A 15171-nucleotide genomic window follows, 5' to 3' on the forward strand; every position below is an offset into this window, starting at 1 on the left:
AGAGAAGAGGTGAGCAAAGATGGTCTCAATGCACTTTTGTACCTGGGTGGCCTCCCCACACTGCTTAGAGCAGACCCATTTTGCCAGCCTGTAGCAGCCATCTGAAAGCCATTATGTGATAGAGAATGTGTTGACTACACCTCCTCTTGCCCTGGATGTGCTTTGTATTCTCTCAGCTGCAAAGGTGGCACCATAAGTCCATTCAACTGGTTCTGTGCTGTGGTGAATTGCCCTTATGTTGGAGGGGCTCATTTTGCTGCCTTTAAGCAGCCCTTTGCTGTTGAATCAGTGACAAAGGGCTCTATTGCAGGGGAGAATCAGGGCCACAGTTTCCACTCCTATTCACAGTGATAACTAGAGATAGTGAGTCTCAGCAAAAGCAGAGAATCTATGAAATCACTCAAGTCTAATAAAGAACCTGACCCATTTTCTCTCAGTCATTCATAGTTGTCCTTAAGAAAGGGTGTCAACAGTACTACTAGTAACAAACCATAATGATTATCTTCCTGCTGCAATTTTGCATGGAAGATGTCGTTAATCATTTGGTTTGTTTTAACACTTGGTGTTAAATTTTATATAAAGATTTCTAAGAGAAAATTAATATATTAAAATGTGCTTGGAGAGGGGTTTCCTTACCTCCCAATATCTTAATCTTTGACGTAATTGTTACGGGGATGACTTTTTCTGACCTTAGTTTCAGTGGAGCAGTGCTGGTGGTCTCTGACTCATATTATAGAAATTCAAACAACAACAGAAAAAGAAATAAAAACAGAGTGGAAGAAATGCAGTTTTAAAATTTTTTTTTGTTCTGTTTAACCTGGAGACAAATGTGTTCGTTGACTCACTTAGTACTTTTTAGTCTGAAATAAAGAGCCCCTGTAAATTAATTGTGTAACATGGGATTCTCAGTTATGGAACATGGTATAACAAGCTCGGAGTGTGGTGCCTGTCATTAGTTATGTGTTGGGGAAGCACTGAAGAGTGATTCTACCCCAACAATTGAAAACTTCTTCCACGTCCACCCCCTGCATTGCCTTCAAAAACACAGAGGCTTGGTTTCCTTAAATAAATTGGATGATGACTGTGGTCTCTAGCTAGTTGCACATCAGCTTTTATTGAGGTTAAAAGTGGACTGCTTAAGAATGCACTGTTTTCTCTTTAATTTGGCTGTTGAAGATGGAATTCACTGAGCTCCATCTGTTCAAATGAACTTTAAGTAACAAGCAAGGAAAAACGTTGATGTTCCTTTCCACATACGTAATAGTAATGTGTCTTATGAAGAAGGCATAATGACCTGGATACTTGGGTTGGCTTAGGAGAGCAGTACAGGAATGTTAGCGACTTACCTGGGCAATAAAGGGATTTTACAAAAAAGAGCATTTTTGAGGTCTAAGCTGTTGTTTCCGGGATCTGTTTTTTTTATCACAATATTTAAAATTTGAGACGGAGAACCCCACCAACTGCTGCTGTCCGTGTAGAACCCCTTCAAGTGGCTCCCCCAGTAACCCAACTGTTAATGCATTTAATTGGTCCTCCAAGAGTAGTTTTGAAATAGTGGTAGATTTTAAAAACATCTGTAAATTATAAATAATTTTTTAAAGTTCACATTTCTCTTTTGAGTACCCATTACAGAGTATTAGTTTTCAAGTAGTTAAATAAGTTATGAGACAAATGAGTGAGTTTAATGTGGGACCACTGATGTGAAAAAAATGTGGTCGTTGTATTATTAAAGTTGCAGCTTTCCCAGAACTGTTTATATTTTGGGTCAGAATAAGTGGAGGAAATTGTGAAATAATGCATGTTTTGTTTAAAGTGATGTTAAACTTTAACAGTTTCCGACGATCCTATTAAAAAAGTATAAAACAATAGCTTTGTTAGACAACTCGCACATTGTGATACATTTTCTATCATGTTGACACATACCTGGAAGACCTGAGGATAATACTTCTGTGTACACACTTATCACAAATTGTACAGTATTGTTTTATATCAGTAATATCTAACCTCTTCATTTAACATTTGTTTTCACCTGCATGTTCCCATAAGATTCTTTATCTCATTTTCAAGGTAGCCCTGCAGACAATTAGCAGCAGTAATAATATAAAATCTGTCCAGCACTAAAACATGATATGGCCATTATAAGTAAACTATATAATTTATAATACCCACTCTACTCAAGTAACCACAAGAAAATGCAAAGATTTAACACATCAGAAGTCTTTGATCTTCCCAGTTATCTGACCTACCTGGCTGACATTTATTCTTTCAGTTTTTAACTTGAATTTTATATTGTAGGGGTCATCCTGAAAATTAGCAAGGGTGTGTGTTTGTGCGCATGTGAGCGCGCGCACACAACACAGCACCCAGCACAATGGGACCTTGGTCTGTGGCTGGGGTAATACATATAAATAATAACACACACATGCACGTACACATGCCTATATATAATTACACAACATATACTTGTGTGTGTGTGTGTATATAAACAGTGTGCGTACATGTCCAGTGCTAGATATACTTGATTTGTCAGTATTTTTTAATATTCCCTTCAAAAGTAACCATTGTTGTAAATCTTGGTCCTGTTTAGGAAACCTTGCTATGTAGTACTTGCCCATACATCATGCTGAGTCCCATAAGGACAGTTATGTGACCAGTGTGCCGTTACAGTTAACTAGCCCAGGTAGCAAAAATATATCAGCAAGGCCAGCACTTGGGAAATGTCTGGGCATCTAAAGTATTGTATCTTTCTTGTTGGTTGTGCGATAATCCTGCAGTATTAGTTCTTTTCGGTGACTTCTCACTGCAGGTGAAAGAAAGGATTTTTCTTACAGTTATGGCCTAGAATTGGGAGTCAGAAGATCTGGGTTCTGTTTCATCTCGATCACAGATTCTATTTGTGACCTGAGGACAATCACGTAGCTTCTCTGTGCTTCCGTAATCCCACCAGTAAAAATGGGGAGAATCCAGTAATGCTTTATATGGGTATTGTGAAACTTAATTTATTAATTTTTGTAAACACCTGACGGTTGTGGGTCAGAGGCAAAACGGACATTTTGTTATTTTTTTACGCTATTAAAAGGTTTCCTGCAATTTTTTCTAGAAACAAAGCTTGCGTTGTTTAAATTATATAGAAAAATAAGGCACAACAGAGCAACTCCTTCTTCTGCACTGCAGAATATTCCAGTGAAAACGTGTGTGTGTCATGCACTTGCCCAGAGTCTAACTGCTCTTTTCTGAAGCAGCACTGTTCAGTCAGCAGCACCAGGGAGCAGATCACTTTCAAGACTTCACAACTACTGAGGCTGGCACATGAGTGGCTGGCTGCTCGCACCACAGAGGTGCTTTGTACTCTGATGCTTCCCTACCCCCTGCCCCCATGGAATAACTCCTTCTGGAATTACTTCACTTTTCTGTTAGTGAGCACTTTCCCCCAGAAATATGACTGAACAGGTGTTACTCTGCTACTAACTGAGTTTCCAGCTGTCCTCCTCCAACACAGACCAGGCAAAATCTGTTGTTTAGTGCTATTAGGCAGACTAGAGAACTATCAAGCCTGAGATGGAGGTCTTCCTTGCAGGATATGGCAGTTTTGTTGCCAGAAGATGGTCAGGAAGGCCTGGCTGGCTAACAAAGACAGTCCTTCAGCTGCTGGGTGTAGTTCCAGTTTTGCATCCCCTTTGGCAGCAGCACAGAGACTGCTGCAGTGTGGCCAGCCAGCAAAACTAGGAAATAAGGACCTCTTTTATTTACTCAGGCTGCTGAATCATGGGCATTTCTGTCTGCTTGGAGCAAAGTCAGGCAGCTCTACTTTCCACTGGAAGTCTCAGGAGTGTTTGGTACTTTCATCTCAGAGTGTTCACACACTTGTTTTAATGTGCTTTATGGAAATGGTGAAACTCAGCGAGTACAGTTGCTGTAAAAAAACATCTGCACTAACTATTCACACACACTTGCATCTTTAAATAGACTTTTTAGGCCTTGGAGCTGATTTCCAGAAAAGTTTTTCAGTTGTGAGAGCTAGAGCTCTCTTAGAGCCAGCTAGTGTGAAGTGACTGGTTCCAAAAATTAAAAATTTACATGGACATGTTAAGTGCATCACATTGAAACGCAGAATACTTGCCATAACACAAAAAAGGCATTTACAGTAAGTAGCACTTAGTGAGCACCGAAGGAAAAAAAAATACAAGTCAATACAGAAAATATAGTTTAAAACCCCAAGAAATACTCTATAAAATTCTTAGGGTCGTATTTCACCCTCCTAGATTTGCACATCTCCCATGGATTTCAGTGGCAGTTGTGCATGTGCATCTGAAGGTACTGTTTTGTCCAAAGTGTTTTATAAAAAGCTTGTTAAACATTTAAAATTAATGTAGTAATGTTGATGTAGTTGAATGTGTAGATGTCTCTAAATTTATGCACATAGTTATATGCAGAGTAGCAACAAACTACTTATATTTTCTATTAGAGTGATTGTCGAAAAGGGATTTGGGGTCTATTCTCCTAACAGTAGGTGAAATTTACCCTCTCCGCACACAGCCAGATTTGAGTAGGGAATTCTGTGGGGATTGGAGAGAGTAAAATTCGCTACCCTGGCTGCAGGTCTGTTCAGAGTAGCTCTTCTGAGACTTCTGTAGCAGCCCATAGGTTAGAATAGCAGCTGCTGCAGTAGTGTAGTCGAAGGTAAACTGGGATAAACTGAGTTCACCCACTTCTCATTTGGGGAATATGAGCTTTACTTTAGGTTTAGCCGCTTCTTTTTTTACCACTACATCACTGAGCTACTGCTCTTCCTCACTTCCTATGTATGATATGGCCGTGGAGTTATGGATCCTGTGACTCTTTCTTAATCGGCCCTAAACCTCACCAAGGTTACGTCTACACTGCACGTCGCTGATGGTGGTGTGTAGCATACGTGGAGCTACTCGCTGCAATGAAAAGGATGCGTCCACACTGAGCTGTGGAGCTACATGTGTCAATGAAAGACACTGGCAGCAGGGAGGCAGCAGGGAAAGCTTTCGTTGCAGCGGGGAAAGCTGCCTGAGTCTTTCCTTGCTGCCGGAGTCATTTCTGGCAGTGTTGACGCGGCGCCCCTGCTTGGGCGAGCAGAGAGCGGTGAAGTGTATGTATTCACATACATACCTACACCCTTCAGGCATATCTTTACTCGCCTAAGCGTGCCTCACTGGCTACCCTGCCATTTATGCCCCTGTTGGGGGGCAACGCATGTGTGTACACTCCATGCCATCAAAAGGCATGCAGTGTAGATGTAATTCAAGTGTGTTGGCCTGTTAAAGGCTGGCACAGAGTCTCCCCTTATGACGAAAAGCACGTGCAGAAGCCTCTACCTCATCCCTTCGTGGTTGGTCTCCTTGTGGCCCTTTTCATGAAACCACACTGCAGCATTTAAGTGGTGTAGAGAGGAGTGTGTATAGAATTTTTAATTAGGAGCCTGGTATTGCCTTACACTGATGTTATCTGGGGGGATTCCCCATGTTTTAGTAGGCAAATAGCTCCTTTTATCACACTGAAGAAGTAAATTTCCCATTCTAAAATATAATTGCAGAAGTTAGTCTTTGCAAGTCTTAATTTTTTTTTAAATGAGATTTCTTTTTTTATGCTGAGGGTTATTGCACTGAATCATTTTGGACTTGGTTCATAAAAATGCTGCAAAGGAAAGGCTTTTGTACTCTATTAACCCCGTTCCCCTTCTGCTTTTTTTTTTTTTTTACCTTGTATAAAAGCTAAAGGAGCATTCTCCAAACAAACAAAGGGACTTGGATGGGGGAGAAGGGGGCCACCATTTTCTTATATCTTGGTCACACCTGAACCTGGCCCTGCAGCTTGCTTGGCATCCATTCGAGATTTACAAGCTAAAAGGGAACAGTTATGTAATAGGTAAAACCAGGCAGACAGTGGCCGCAAGAAGAAAGTGATTTAGTACAGTGCCAGTGACCGTGCACTATTTATAACACATCTTGTATATTTCTCCAAACATTTATACAACAATATGTCATGCCTGGATAGGGTAATACAATTTAATACTAAATTTGGTTCCAAAATATGGTAGCCTAGGCAGTTGCAGACTACTTTTCTTTGCTCAGTTGCATGACACAAATTCCTGTTTACCTGCCAGCAGTGTACTGGTTCATCTGTCAGGCATGTATTTGATTTTTAAAGGACAAAGGGTGTGTGTGTGTGTGTGTGTGTGTGTTTATTTGTTTTAACAAAGCTTGCTGGAAAATTTCACTCAACATAAAATGGTGACAAAAATGTGTAAAGGTGGTCGGAGGGAGATTAAAAATTGAATTTTTTGTCCTGTTTTGCTACCTGCTCTAGTTTTTAAGCCAAAACCAGCCATTTGAAAGTGAAGAATGTAGATTTTCATCAGAAGGCTTGTGTGAATGAAGCAGCTGCTAGTGTAACAATTAAAAAAACCCAACTGTCCAGTAATTATTTAGTATCCATCCTGAACAATGAAAAGCTTTGTTAAATGTTTTAGTAGATGATAGGTTGTTAGTACCTGGAAGGAGTGATATTTTGAAAGAAAAAAAACACCTTTGTCATCTGTTCAACAAGATGGTAGGATTGTTTGTTTGTAGGGCTGTCAAGCAATTAATCACGCTGTTAAACAATAATAGGATACCATTTATTTAAATATTTTTGGATGTTTTCTACATTTTCAAATATATTGATTTCAATTTCAACACAGAACACAAATTATACAGTGCTCACTTTATATTTATTTTTATTACAAATATTTGCACGGAAAAAAAAACGCAAAAGAAATAGTATTTTTCAATTCATCTAATACAAATACTATAGTGCAATCTCTTTGTCATGAAAGTTGAACTTACAAATGTAGAATTATGTACAAAAAAACCTGCATTCAAAAATAAAACAATGTAAAACTTTAGAGCCTACCAGTCCACTTAGACCTACTTCTTGTTCAGCCAATCACTCAGATGAACAAATTTGTTTACATTTGCAGGAGATAATGCAGCCTGCTTCTTGTTTAAAATGTCACCTGAAAGTGAGAACTGGCATTTGCATGGCACTTTTGTAGCTGGCATTGCAAGGTATTGATGTGCCAGATATGCTAAACATTTGTATGCCCCTTCATGCTTCGGCCACCAATCCAGAGGACGTGCTTCCTTGCTGATGACACTCGTTAAAAAATAATGTGTTAATTAAACTTGTGACTGAACTCCTTGGGGGGAGAATTGTATATCTTCTGCTCTGTTTTAGAATCATAGAATGTTAGGGTTGGAAGGGACCTCAGGAGATCATCTAGTCCAACCCCATGCTCAAAGCAGGACTAATCCCCAGCATTACCTGCATTCTGCCATATATTCATATTATAGTAATCTTGTATGATGACTCAGCACACAATCTGAACTATTGAACTCTTGGTGAGTATTGAAAGCAATCCAGGAGATTTTAATAGGATATTTTAAGAAAATGACATTGTTATGTTGGAAAAAAATCTCCCAGAAAAGCTTCAATCAGAGTTGGCAACCCTACATGTAAATATATCATGATGCTGGCTACAACAATGCTATGTGGACGCCTGTTCTCACTTTCAGATGACGTAAACAAGAAGTGGGCAGCATTATCTTCTGCAAATGTAAACAAACTTGTTTGTCTGAGCGACTGGCTGAACAATAAGGAAGACTGAGTGGACTTGTAGGGTCTAAAGTTTTACATTGTTTTGTTTTTGAGTGCAGTTATGTAACCAACAAAATCTATGTTTATAAGTTGCACTTTCATGATAAAGATTGCACTACAGTACTTGTCTGAGGTGAGTTGCAAAATACAATTTCTTTTATCATTTTTACAATGCAAATATTTGTAATAAAAATAATTATATAAAGTGAGCACCATACACTTTGTATTCTGTATTGTAATTGAAATCAATATGGTTGAAAATGTAGAAAAACATCAAAAAATTTCATTTTTAATAAATTTCAATGGGTATTCTATTATTTAATAGTGCGGTTAAAACTGCGATTAATCACAATTAGTTTTTTTAATCATGATTAATTTTTTTGAGTCAATTTGTTTAAATGTCTTTTCCGTAGGCCAATTGGATAGTGTGTGCTTGTGCGTATGCATGTGTCTGTGCGTGTGTGTATGTGTCATGTGTAGATAATTTGTAAAAACCTCTCTTTCAGAGTAATAAACAAGAGGATACAAAATGCAGTTTTCAACTTATATTGAAAAGCATTGTTGCAATGGGCAGGGTTCCAGGATTGGTGTTTGGTTGTTTTCTCAGAGTTAGATGGTTGCCATCTGGCATTGATAGTGAGATGGCGTTGTCATCAGTTTCTAGAGGCAGGAAAGGAATGAATCCTCATCTGTTTCCTGTGGATAAGCAGGAGGCTGATAATCTAGTAAAATCTTGTTACCTTAAAGAAAGCAGGCTTGGAATTTGTTTACATGATAAAAGCCAACTCTAACTTTCATGTTAATATGATAAGTTTCTTTGTTAGAGGGTTGTAGATGTTAAGAAACAGCATTTGTTGAAAAATATCTTAAGAAAAATACCTTCCCCATGGGTTTATTCAGTCATTTTCTATAGTATTATCTTAATCAACTTTGTTTTTAAAAGGAAATAGGACAACGATGTTGCCCCTGGAAGGGAATAAAGAATAATTTGCTTTAGGTGGAGCTGTTGGGCATTTTTTGTATTTTTTTTAAAGTTTTTATACTAAGAGAAATGCAGTCATTAAACCACAGTACACCAGACCCTCGCTAGAACGCAGGATTTGGGATCCATGCGCGGTACTGCAGGGACCGCGTTATAGCGGGGACCACATTAAAATGAATTGCAATTAAAGTAATTACATTTGGGATCCATGGCCGCGACCGCGTTATATGTGAATTCGTGCTATATAGGTGGTGCACGTTCAAGTGAGGGTCCGGTGTATTTGTTTGTTTAAAAGGAAGGCTGCAAAAATCCCAGATGGTACCTGTTAAGCACTTAGTTAAAACTCACCTGGTCCAGAAGTGAAGTAATATCATGGATAACTAGTTTAGTTTAATAGCTGGCTTGTGTTTTGTTTGTCGTTTCTTTGTTATTCATAAATCTTTCAGTTTTTACTATAATCATGTATCATTTGTTCCTGTTTCCAGTTTTTCACAAGTTGCTTTGTCTATGATCACCTAAAAGTACAGGTTCTATTTAACTAAGGAAGTTCAGCTGGCTGAGACTTTTGCAAAAAGGAAGAAATGGTGGGCAACCTCTTGAACTTTAGAAACAAAATACACTGTTGGGAACTGGCTCTTGTGAAACTTTCTCATTTTCCTTGATCCCAGCTGACTTAGTACAATAATATTTGTTAGTTTGTTTTGAACATTTAATAATCCATTTTCTGGCTTGAGGTTACCAAATGGTAGTTATTGAAGAGATTCTGGCAGCATTATTTTTAGAGAAGACATCATTTTTATTATGGTTTTTGTCCATTTCCTTCCTTGTAATTTTTTAATATTATTTTGTTGAGGGCACCAAAGTCTATATCAATAGTAACCCCTAAAAGATTTCTGTTTTCAGAACCAACTTTAAGGGGGAAAAAATAGAGGAAAAGAACAGGGAATTTTTATTAAATACTAGGCATGTGGGTTGACTGCATTAATTGTAAATCATTTCTGTAATATTTCCTTCTTTCACTGACTCTTCAGATGATCACATAATATGCAAATCATTTTACAATGGATACAAAAGAAACATTAAATATATTAAAATCTGCATTTTAATAAAGTTGTCAATGTATAATATATATCCTGCAACTGAGAGAGGATGATAAAAAAGCAATAAAAGGATAATATAGGCACAGAACTATTTAATAACTTTTCATATTTTACAGTTTGATAAAAATAAATGTGGGATAAAAAAAAGCTGTTGGAGCTGAAAAGTATCCCATTCCAAGTTTAGTACATTGTGTATTTGTTTCAGCTATTTGCATGTTTATACACATTTAGTGTATCCTTTGAACTCCAGGGGAATAAGCGTATGTGCACTTTTTTTCCTCATTCCAGATGGAGTGGATATTGAGGATGACCCCACTTGCTCATGGCCAGCTTCATCACCTTCCAGCAAAGATCAGACTTCACCAAGCCATGGAGAAGGTTGTGATTTTGGTGAGGAAGAGGGTGGCCCAGGATTGCCTTATCCGTGCCAGTTCTGTGACAAGTCATTCAGTCGGCTCAGCTACTTAAAGCATCATGAGCAGAGTCACAGCGACAAGCTCCCTTTCAAATGCACATATTGCAGTCGCCTCTTTAAACACAAGCGGAGCAGAGATCGCCATATAAAGCTTCACACGGGAGACAAGAAGTATCACTGCAGTGAATGTGATGCAGCATTTTCAAGGAGTGATCACCTTAAAATTCACTTAAAGACTCATACATCCAACAAGCCATATAAATGTGCCATTTGTAGACGTGGATTCCTTTCGTCTAGTTCACTGCATGGTCACATGCAGGTTCATGAAAGAAACAAGGATGGTTCTCAGTCTGCCTCCAGGATGGAGGAGTGGAAAATGAAAGACACTCAGAAATGCAGTCAGTGTGAAGAAGGCTTTGATTTCCCTGAAGATCTTCAGAAACACATAGCAGAATGCCACCCCGAGTGTTCCCCTAATGAAGACAGGGCTGCTCTTCAATGTGTTTATTGCCATGAACTCTTTGTAGAGGAAAGTTCTCTTGTAAATCACATGGAGCAAGCTCATAATGGTGAAAAGAAGAATTCATGCAGCATTTGCTCAGAGAACTTCCATACTGTGGAAGAACTGTACAGCCACATGGATAGTCACCAGCAGCCCGAATCATGCAATCATAGCAACAGCCCTTCTTTGGTAACTGTTGGCTACACCTCAGTATCTAGCACCACTCCAGATTCAAACCTCTCGGTGGATAGTTCAACAATGGTAGAAACGGCTCCCCCAATAACAAAGGGTCGTGGAAGAAAGCGGGCAGCCCAACAAGTACCAGATATCACTGGTCCTTCGAATAAGCAAGCAAAAGTTACCTATAGCTGCATTTATTGCAACAAACAGTTATTTTCAAGCCTTGCAGTTCTGCAGATACACCTGAAAACTATGCATTTAGATAAACCTGAACAAGCGCATATCTGTCAGTATTGTTTGGAGGTGTTACCTTCACTTTATAATCTGAATGAACATCTTAAGCAAGTCCATGAAGCTCCAGACCCAGCACTGATTGTTTCTACCATGCCTGCCATGGTCTACCAGTGCAACTTCTGCTCTGAAGTATTTAATGACCTCAACACTCTTCAGGAACATATCCGATGTTCTCATGGGTTTGCAAACCCTGCTGCTAAAGACAGTAATGCATTCTTTTGTCCCCATTGCTACATGGGATTTCTTACTGATTCTTCTTTGGAAGAGCATATTAGACAAGTCCATTGTGATCTTAGCAGTTCCCGTTTTGGTTCCCCTGTACTTGGAACCCCAAAAGATCCAGTAGTAGAAGTATATTCCTGTTCTTACTGTACTAATTCTCCAATATTTAACAGTGTCCTTAAATTGAACAAGCATATCAAGGAGAACCATAAGAACATTCCTTTGGCATTGAATTACATCCACAATGGAAAGAAATCTAGAGCCTTGAGCCCCTTATCTCCTGTAACTATTGAACAAAATTCCTTAAAGATGATGCAAGCTGTAGGTGGTGCTCCTCCACGTCCTGCAGGTGAATATGTCTGTAATCAATGTGGTGCTAAGTATACGTCTCTGGATGGTTTTCAGACTCATTTAAAAACCCATCTTGACACTGTCCTGCCAAAACTGACCTGCCCTCAGTGCAACAAGGAGTTTCCAAACCAAGAGTCGCTGCTGAAGCATGTTACAATTCATTTCATGATAACTTCTACATACTATATCTGTGAAAGCTGTGACAAGCAGTTTACTTCAGTGGATGACTTGCAAAAACACCTGCTCGACATGCATACGTTTGTATTCTTCCGCTGCACCTTGTGTCAAGAGGTTTTTGACTCCAAAGTCTCCATTCAACTACACCTGGCTGTGAAGCACAGCAATGAAAAGAAGGTATACAGGTGCACATCTTGTAACTGGGACTTCCGTAATGAAACTGACCTACAGCTTCATGTTAAACACAATCACCTGGAGAACCAAGGGAAAGTGCACAAGTGCATTTTCTGTGGCGAGTCGTTCGGTACAGAGGTGGAGCTTCAGTGCCACATTACTACACATAGCAAAAAATACAACTGCAAATTCTGCAGCAAAGCTTTTCATGCTATTATATTACTAGAGAAACACTTGAGGGAAAAACATTGTGTTTTTGAAACTAAAACTCCAAACTGTGGAACAAATGGAGCATCGGAGCAAGTTCAGAAAGAAGAAGTGGAGCTCCAGACCTTGTTGACAAATAGCCAGGAGTCACATAATAGCCATGATGGCAGTGAAGAAGACGTTGATACATCAGAGCCCATGTACGGTTGTGACATTTGTGGAGCAGCATACACAATGGAAACTCTCCTGCAGAATCATCAGCTTCGAGACCACAACATCCGACCTGGAGAAAGTGCTATAGTTAAGAAGAAGGCAGAGCTGATTAAAGGGAATTACAAGTGTAATGTGTGTTCTCGAACATTCTTCTCTGAAAATGGGCTCCGTGAACATATGCAGACACACTTGGGACCAGTGAAACATTACATGTGCCCAATATGTGGTGAGCGGTTTCCATCTCTTCTGACTCTTACTGAACATAAAGTCACACATAGTAAGAGCCTGGACACTGGAAACTGCAGAATTTGCAAAATGCCTCTACAGAGTGAGGAGGATTTTTTAGAGCATTGCCAAATGCACCCTGATTTGAGAAATTCCTTAACAGGATTCCGCTGTGTGGTATGCATGCAAACAGTGACTTCTACCTTGGAACTGAAAATCCATGGGACATTTCACATGCAAAAAACAGGAAATGGCTCTGCAGTGCAGTCCACAGGGCGTGCACAGCATCTTCAGAAACTGTACAAATGTGCTTCTTGCCTGAAGGAATTCCGCTCAAAACAGGATTTAGTGAAACTTGACATCAATGGTCTGCCATATGGTCTGTGCGCTGTTTGTGTTAATCTCAGTAAGAGTGGTAGTCCAAGTGTCAACATCCCTTCAAGCAGTAACAGACAAGGCTTGGGTCAAAATGAGAACTTGAGTTCCATTGAGAACAAAAGCAAGGCAGGGGGACTGAAGACTCGCTGTTCTAGTTGCAATGTTAAATTTGAATCAGAAAGTGAACTCCAGAATCATATCCAGTCAATCCACAGAGAGCTTGTTCCAGACAGCAACAGTACACAGCTGAAAACACCACAAGTATCTCCAATGCCCAGAATCAGCCCTTCTCAATCTGATGAGGTAAAACTTTTTCTTTTGCTGTTGCTGCTCTTCACCTTTTTGATAAAACTTCCCCATTTTACACTGCCGTTTTCTCAGCCTTATTGTTATTTGCCAGAAACTGATTAGATTGAACCATGGAATAGTTCCTCCCATAGCCGTTAGCTAGCAATTACTTGCTTTTTGATATGCCTTGTGTTTTGGCTTGATTGGTGTAGAATAGGACTAATTCCAGTCTCCCTAGGATATTGTCTTCTGTATTACTGAGAGACCAGTCTTCATGCCAGCACAGCTGAGATCTGGAATCTTAACTTAGCTTCATTGCAAGTCGGAATCTCTTGCTATATGGCTTGCACTTATGGCAAAGAGTATTAATGACACAGAATTAAAATACATAGAGCCAATATGCTGGTAAAAAGGATGAACGTTCAAAAAATATTTGTGAACAACAAATTGGGGAGTTATTTTTGTAAATTATGTTTCAGACGTTAATTTTCCCTGTCTTTACCGTACTTTGATTAAAATGAAACTCAGCAGTTTATCACCTTCCTAGGGTAAATGGTGAAATGGGCTTTCTATGGCAATTCCATTTTTAATTTTCTTTTTATTAACAATATTTTAGGTAGCACAAGGTCACCAACGCACCAAGTATCTGAGGATTTAAACTTCATCTATGCAGAACAACTTTAAAAGTAAAATTACACATAAATAGTAGTCCCAAATTTTTGAAAGATTTCTTCTGCTCTCACTTGTTTACATTAGCCTAAGAGATAATGTGGGGGTGGTATTAAGGGTGGAGGGAAATGTCACAACTGATCCATGTGGGAGGTGAAGGGAGAGTCTTTTTTGCCTTAATATGTTCAATGAATAAAATGAGTTAATTAGCATTTTGGGGATGAGTTCTTGCATATAGGACTCTCAGCAGCTTAGGAAACCTAATAGCTCAATACACACACAGAGACACACACACACACAGACACTCTCTCTCTCTCTCTCTCTCTCTCTCTCTCTCTCTCTCTCTCTCTCTTCCAAAAGTAGCTTGTACCCAAAGTCTTGCTAAACTTTGCTATGGGATGCACATTGATGTAGCATGGGTGGGGAGAATGGGCCCAAACAATTGTTTTCCCACCACACCATATTTGTGATGCCATCTGCTAGGATAAACACATACTTTAGAATAGCACATGATGGGCTGACTTGCCTTATTTCTTTGAAAAGTCATCTTAGTTCCATTTCACTCTTCTCCGATATTACTTGCAATTTCTTGAGGCTTACAAAGGTCCCTAGCTCCTCAGGCATATTGAAAACCTGTCCTGGTTTCCCCAAGCACACTCAAAGCCATGTACATTAAGACATATTCCCAGGTTGTTGGCCATTTCCTTGGCACCCTCAAAAGCTATTATACTTTTTAACGAATTGGTTCAACATCTACATTTTTATTGCGCTTCATGAGCTTGGAGGATGTCATAATCAGAGTTCCTGTACCCTGTAACCTGATTGGCCTCTCTGCTTTCCACTGATAAAACCAACCACTTTAACAGTTTGGGAAAGTCAAAAATCCACATAGTTTCAAAGAATTTCCACTCTCAGTAGATTTACTGCCTTTGGATTTTCATATGAAATGTTTTTTTCAGACTGATAATTCTTAAATAACAGATCTTTAGGTCATTTTTCAGCCCTTCCATTCATCATTCATATGTCCTAAAGTTGCCAATCAGCTCCCCATCCACTGTTTGTAAACTATGTTTTCAGTTATTGCAGTTTTAGCCTCTAGGTAAGTGACCTTTGGGCCCTCAAATCCTTT

The 15171-nt window shown here is 39.2% G+C and overlaps 1 protein-coding gene across 13 annotated transcripts in view; it reads left to right on the top strand.

Annotated features, from left to right (window-relative positions):
• The window catches only part of ZNF521 (zinc finger protein 521), a 268270-nt gene that overhangs the window by 106498 nt on the left and 146601 nt on the right, over nt 1–15171 (top strand). For all 13 annotated transcript variants that reach the window (XM_043539713.1, XM_043539712.1, XM_037892727.2 and 10 more), the window contains one exon: nt 10036–13388. In XM_043539713.1, the coding sequence (XP_043395648.1) occupies nt 10036–13388 (3353 nt within the window). The remainder of the gene's footprint in view (nt 1–10035; nt 13389–15171) is intronic.

This window comes from Chelonia mydas, chromosome 2 (genome assembly GCF_015237465.2).
Source record: "Chelonia mydas isolate rCheMyd1 chromosome 2, rCheMyd1.pri.v2, whole genome shotgun sequence".
NCBI lineage: Eukaryota > Metazoa > Chordata > Testudines > Cheloniidae > Chelonia > Chelonia mydas.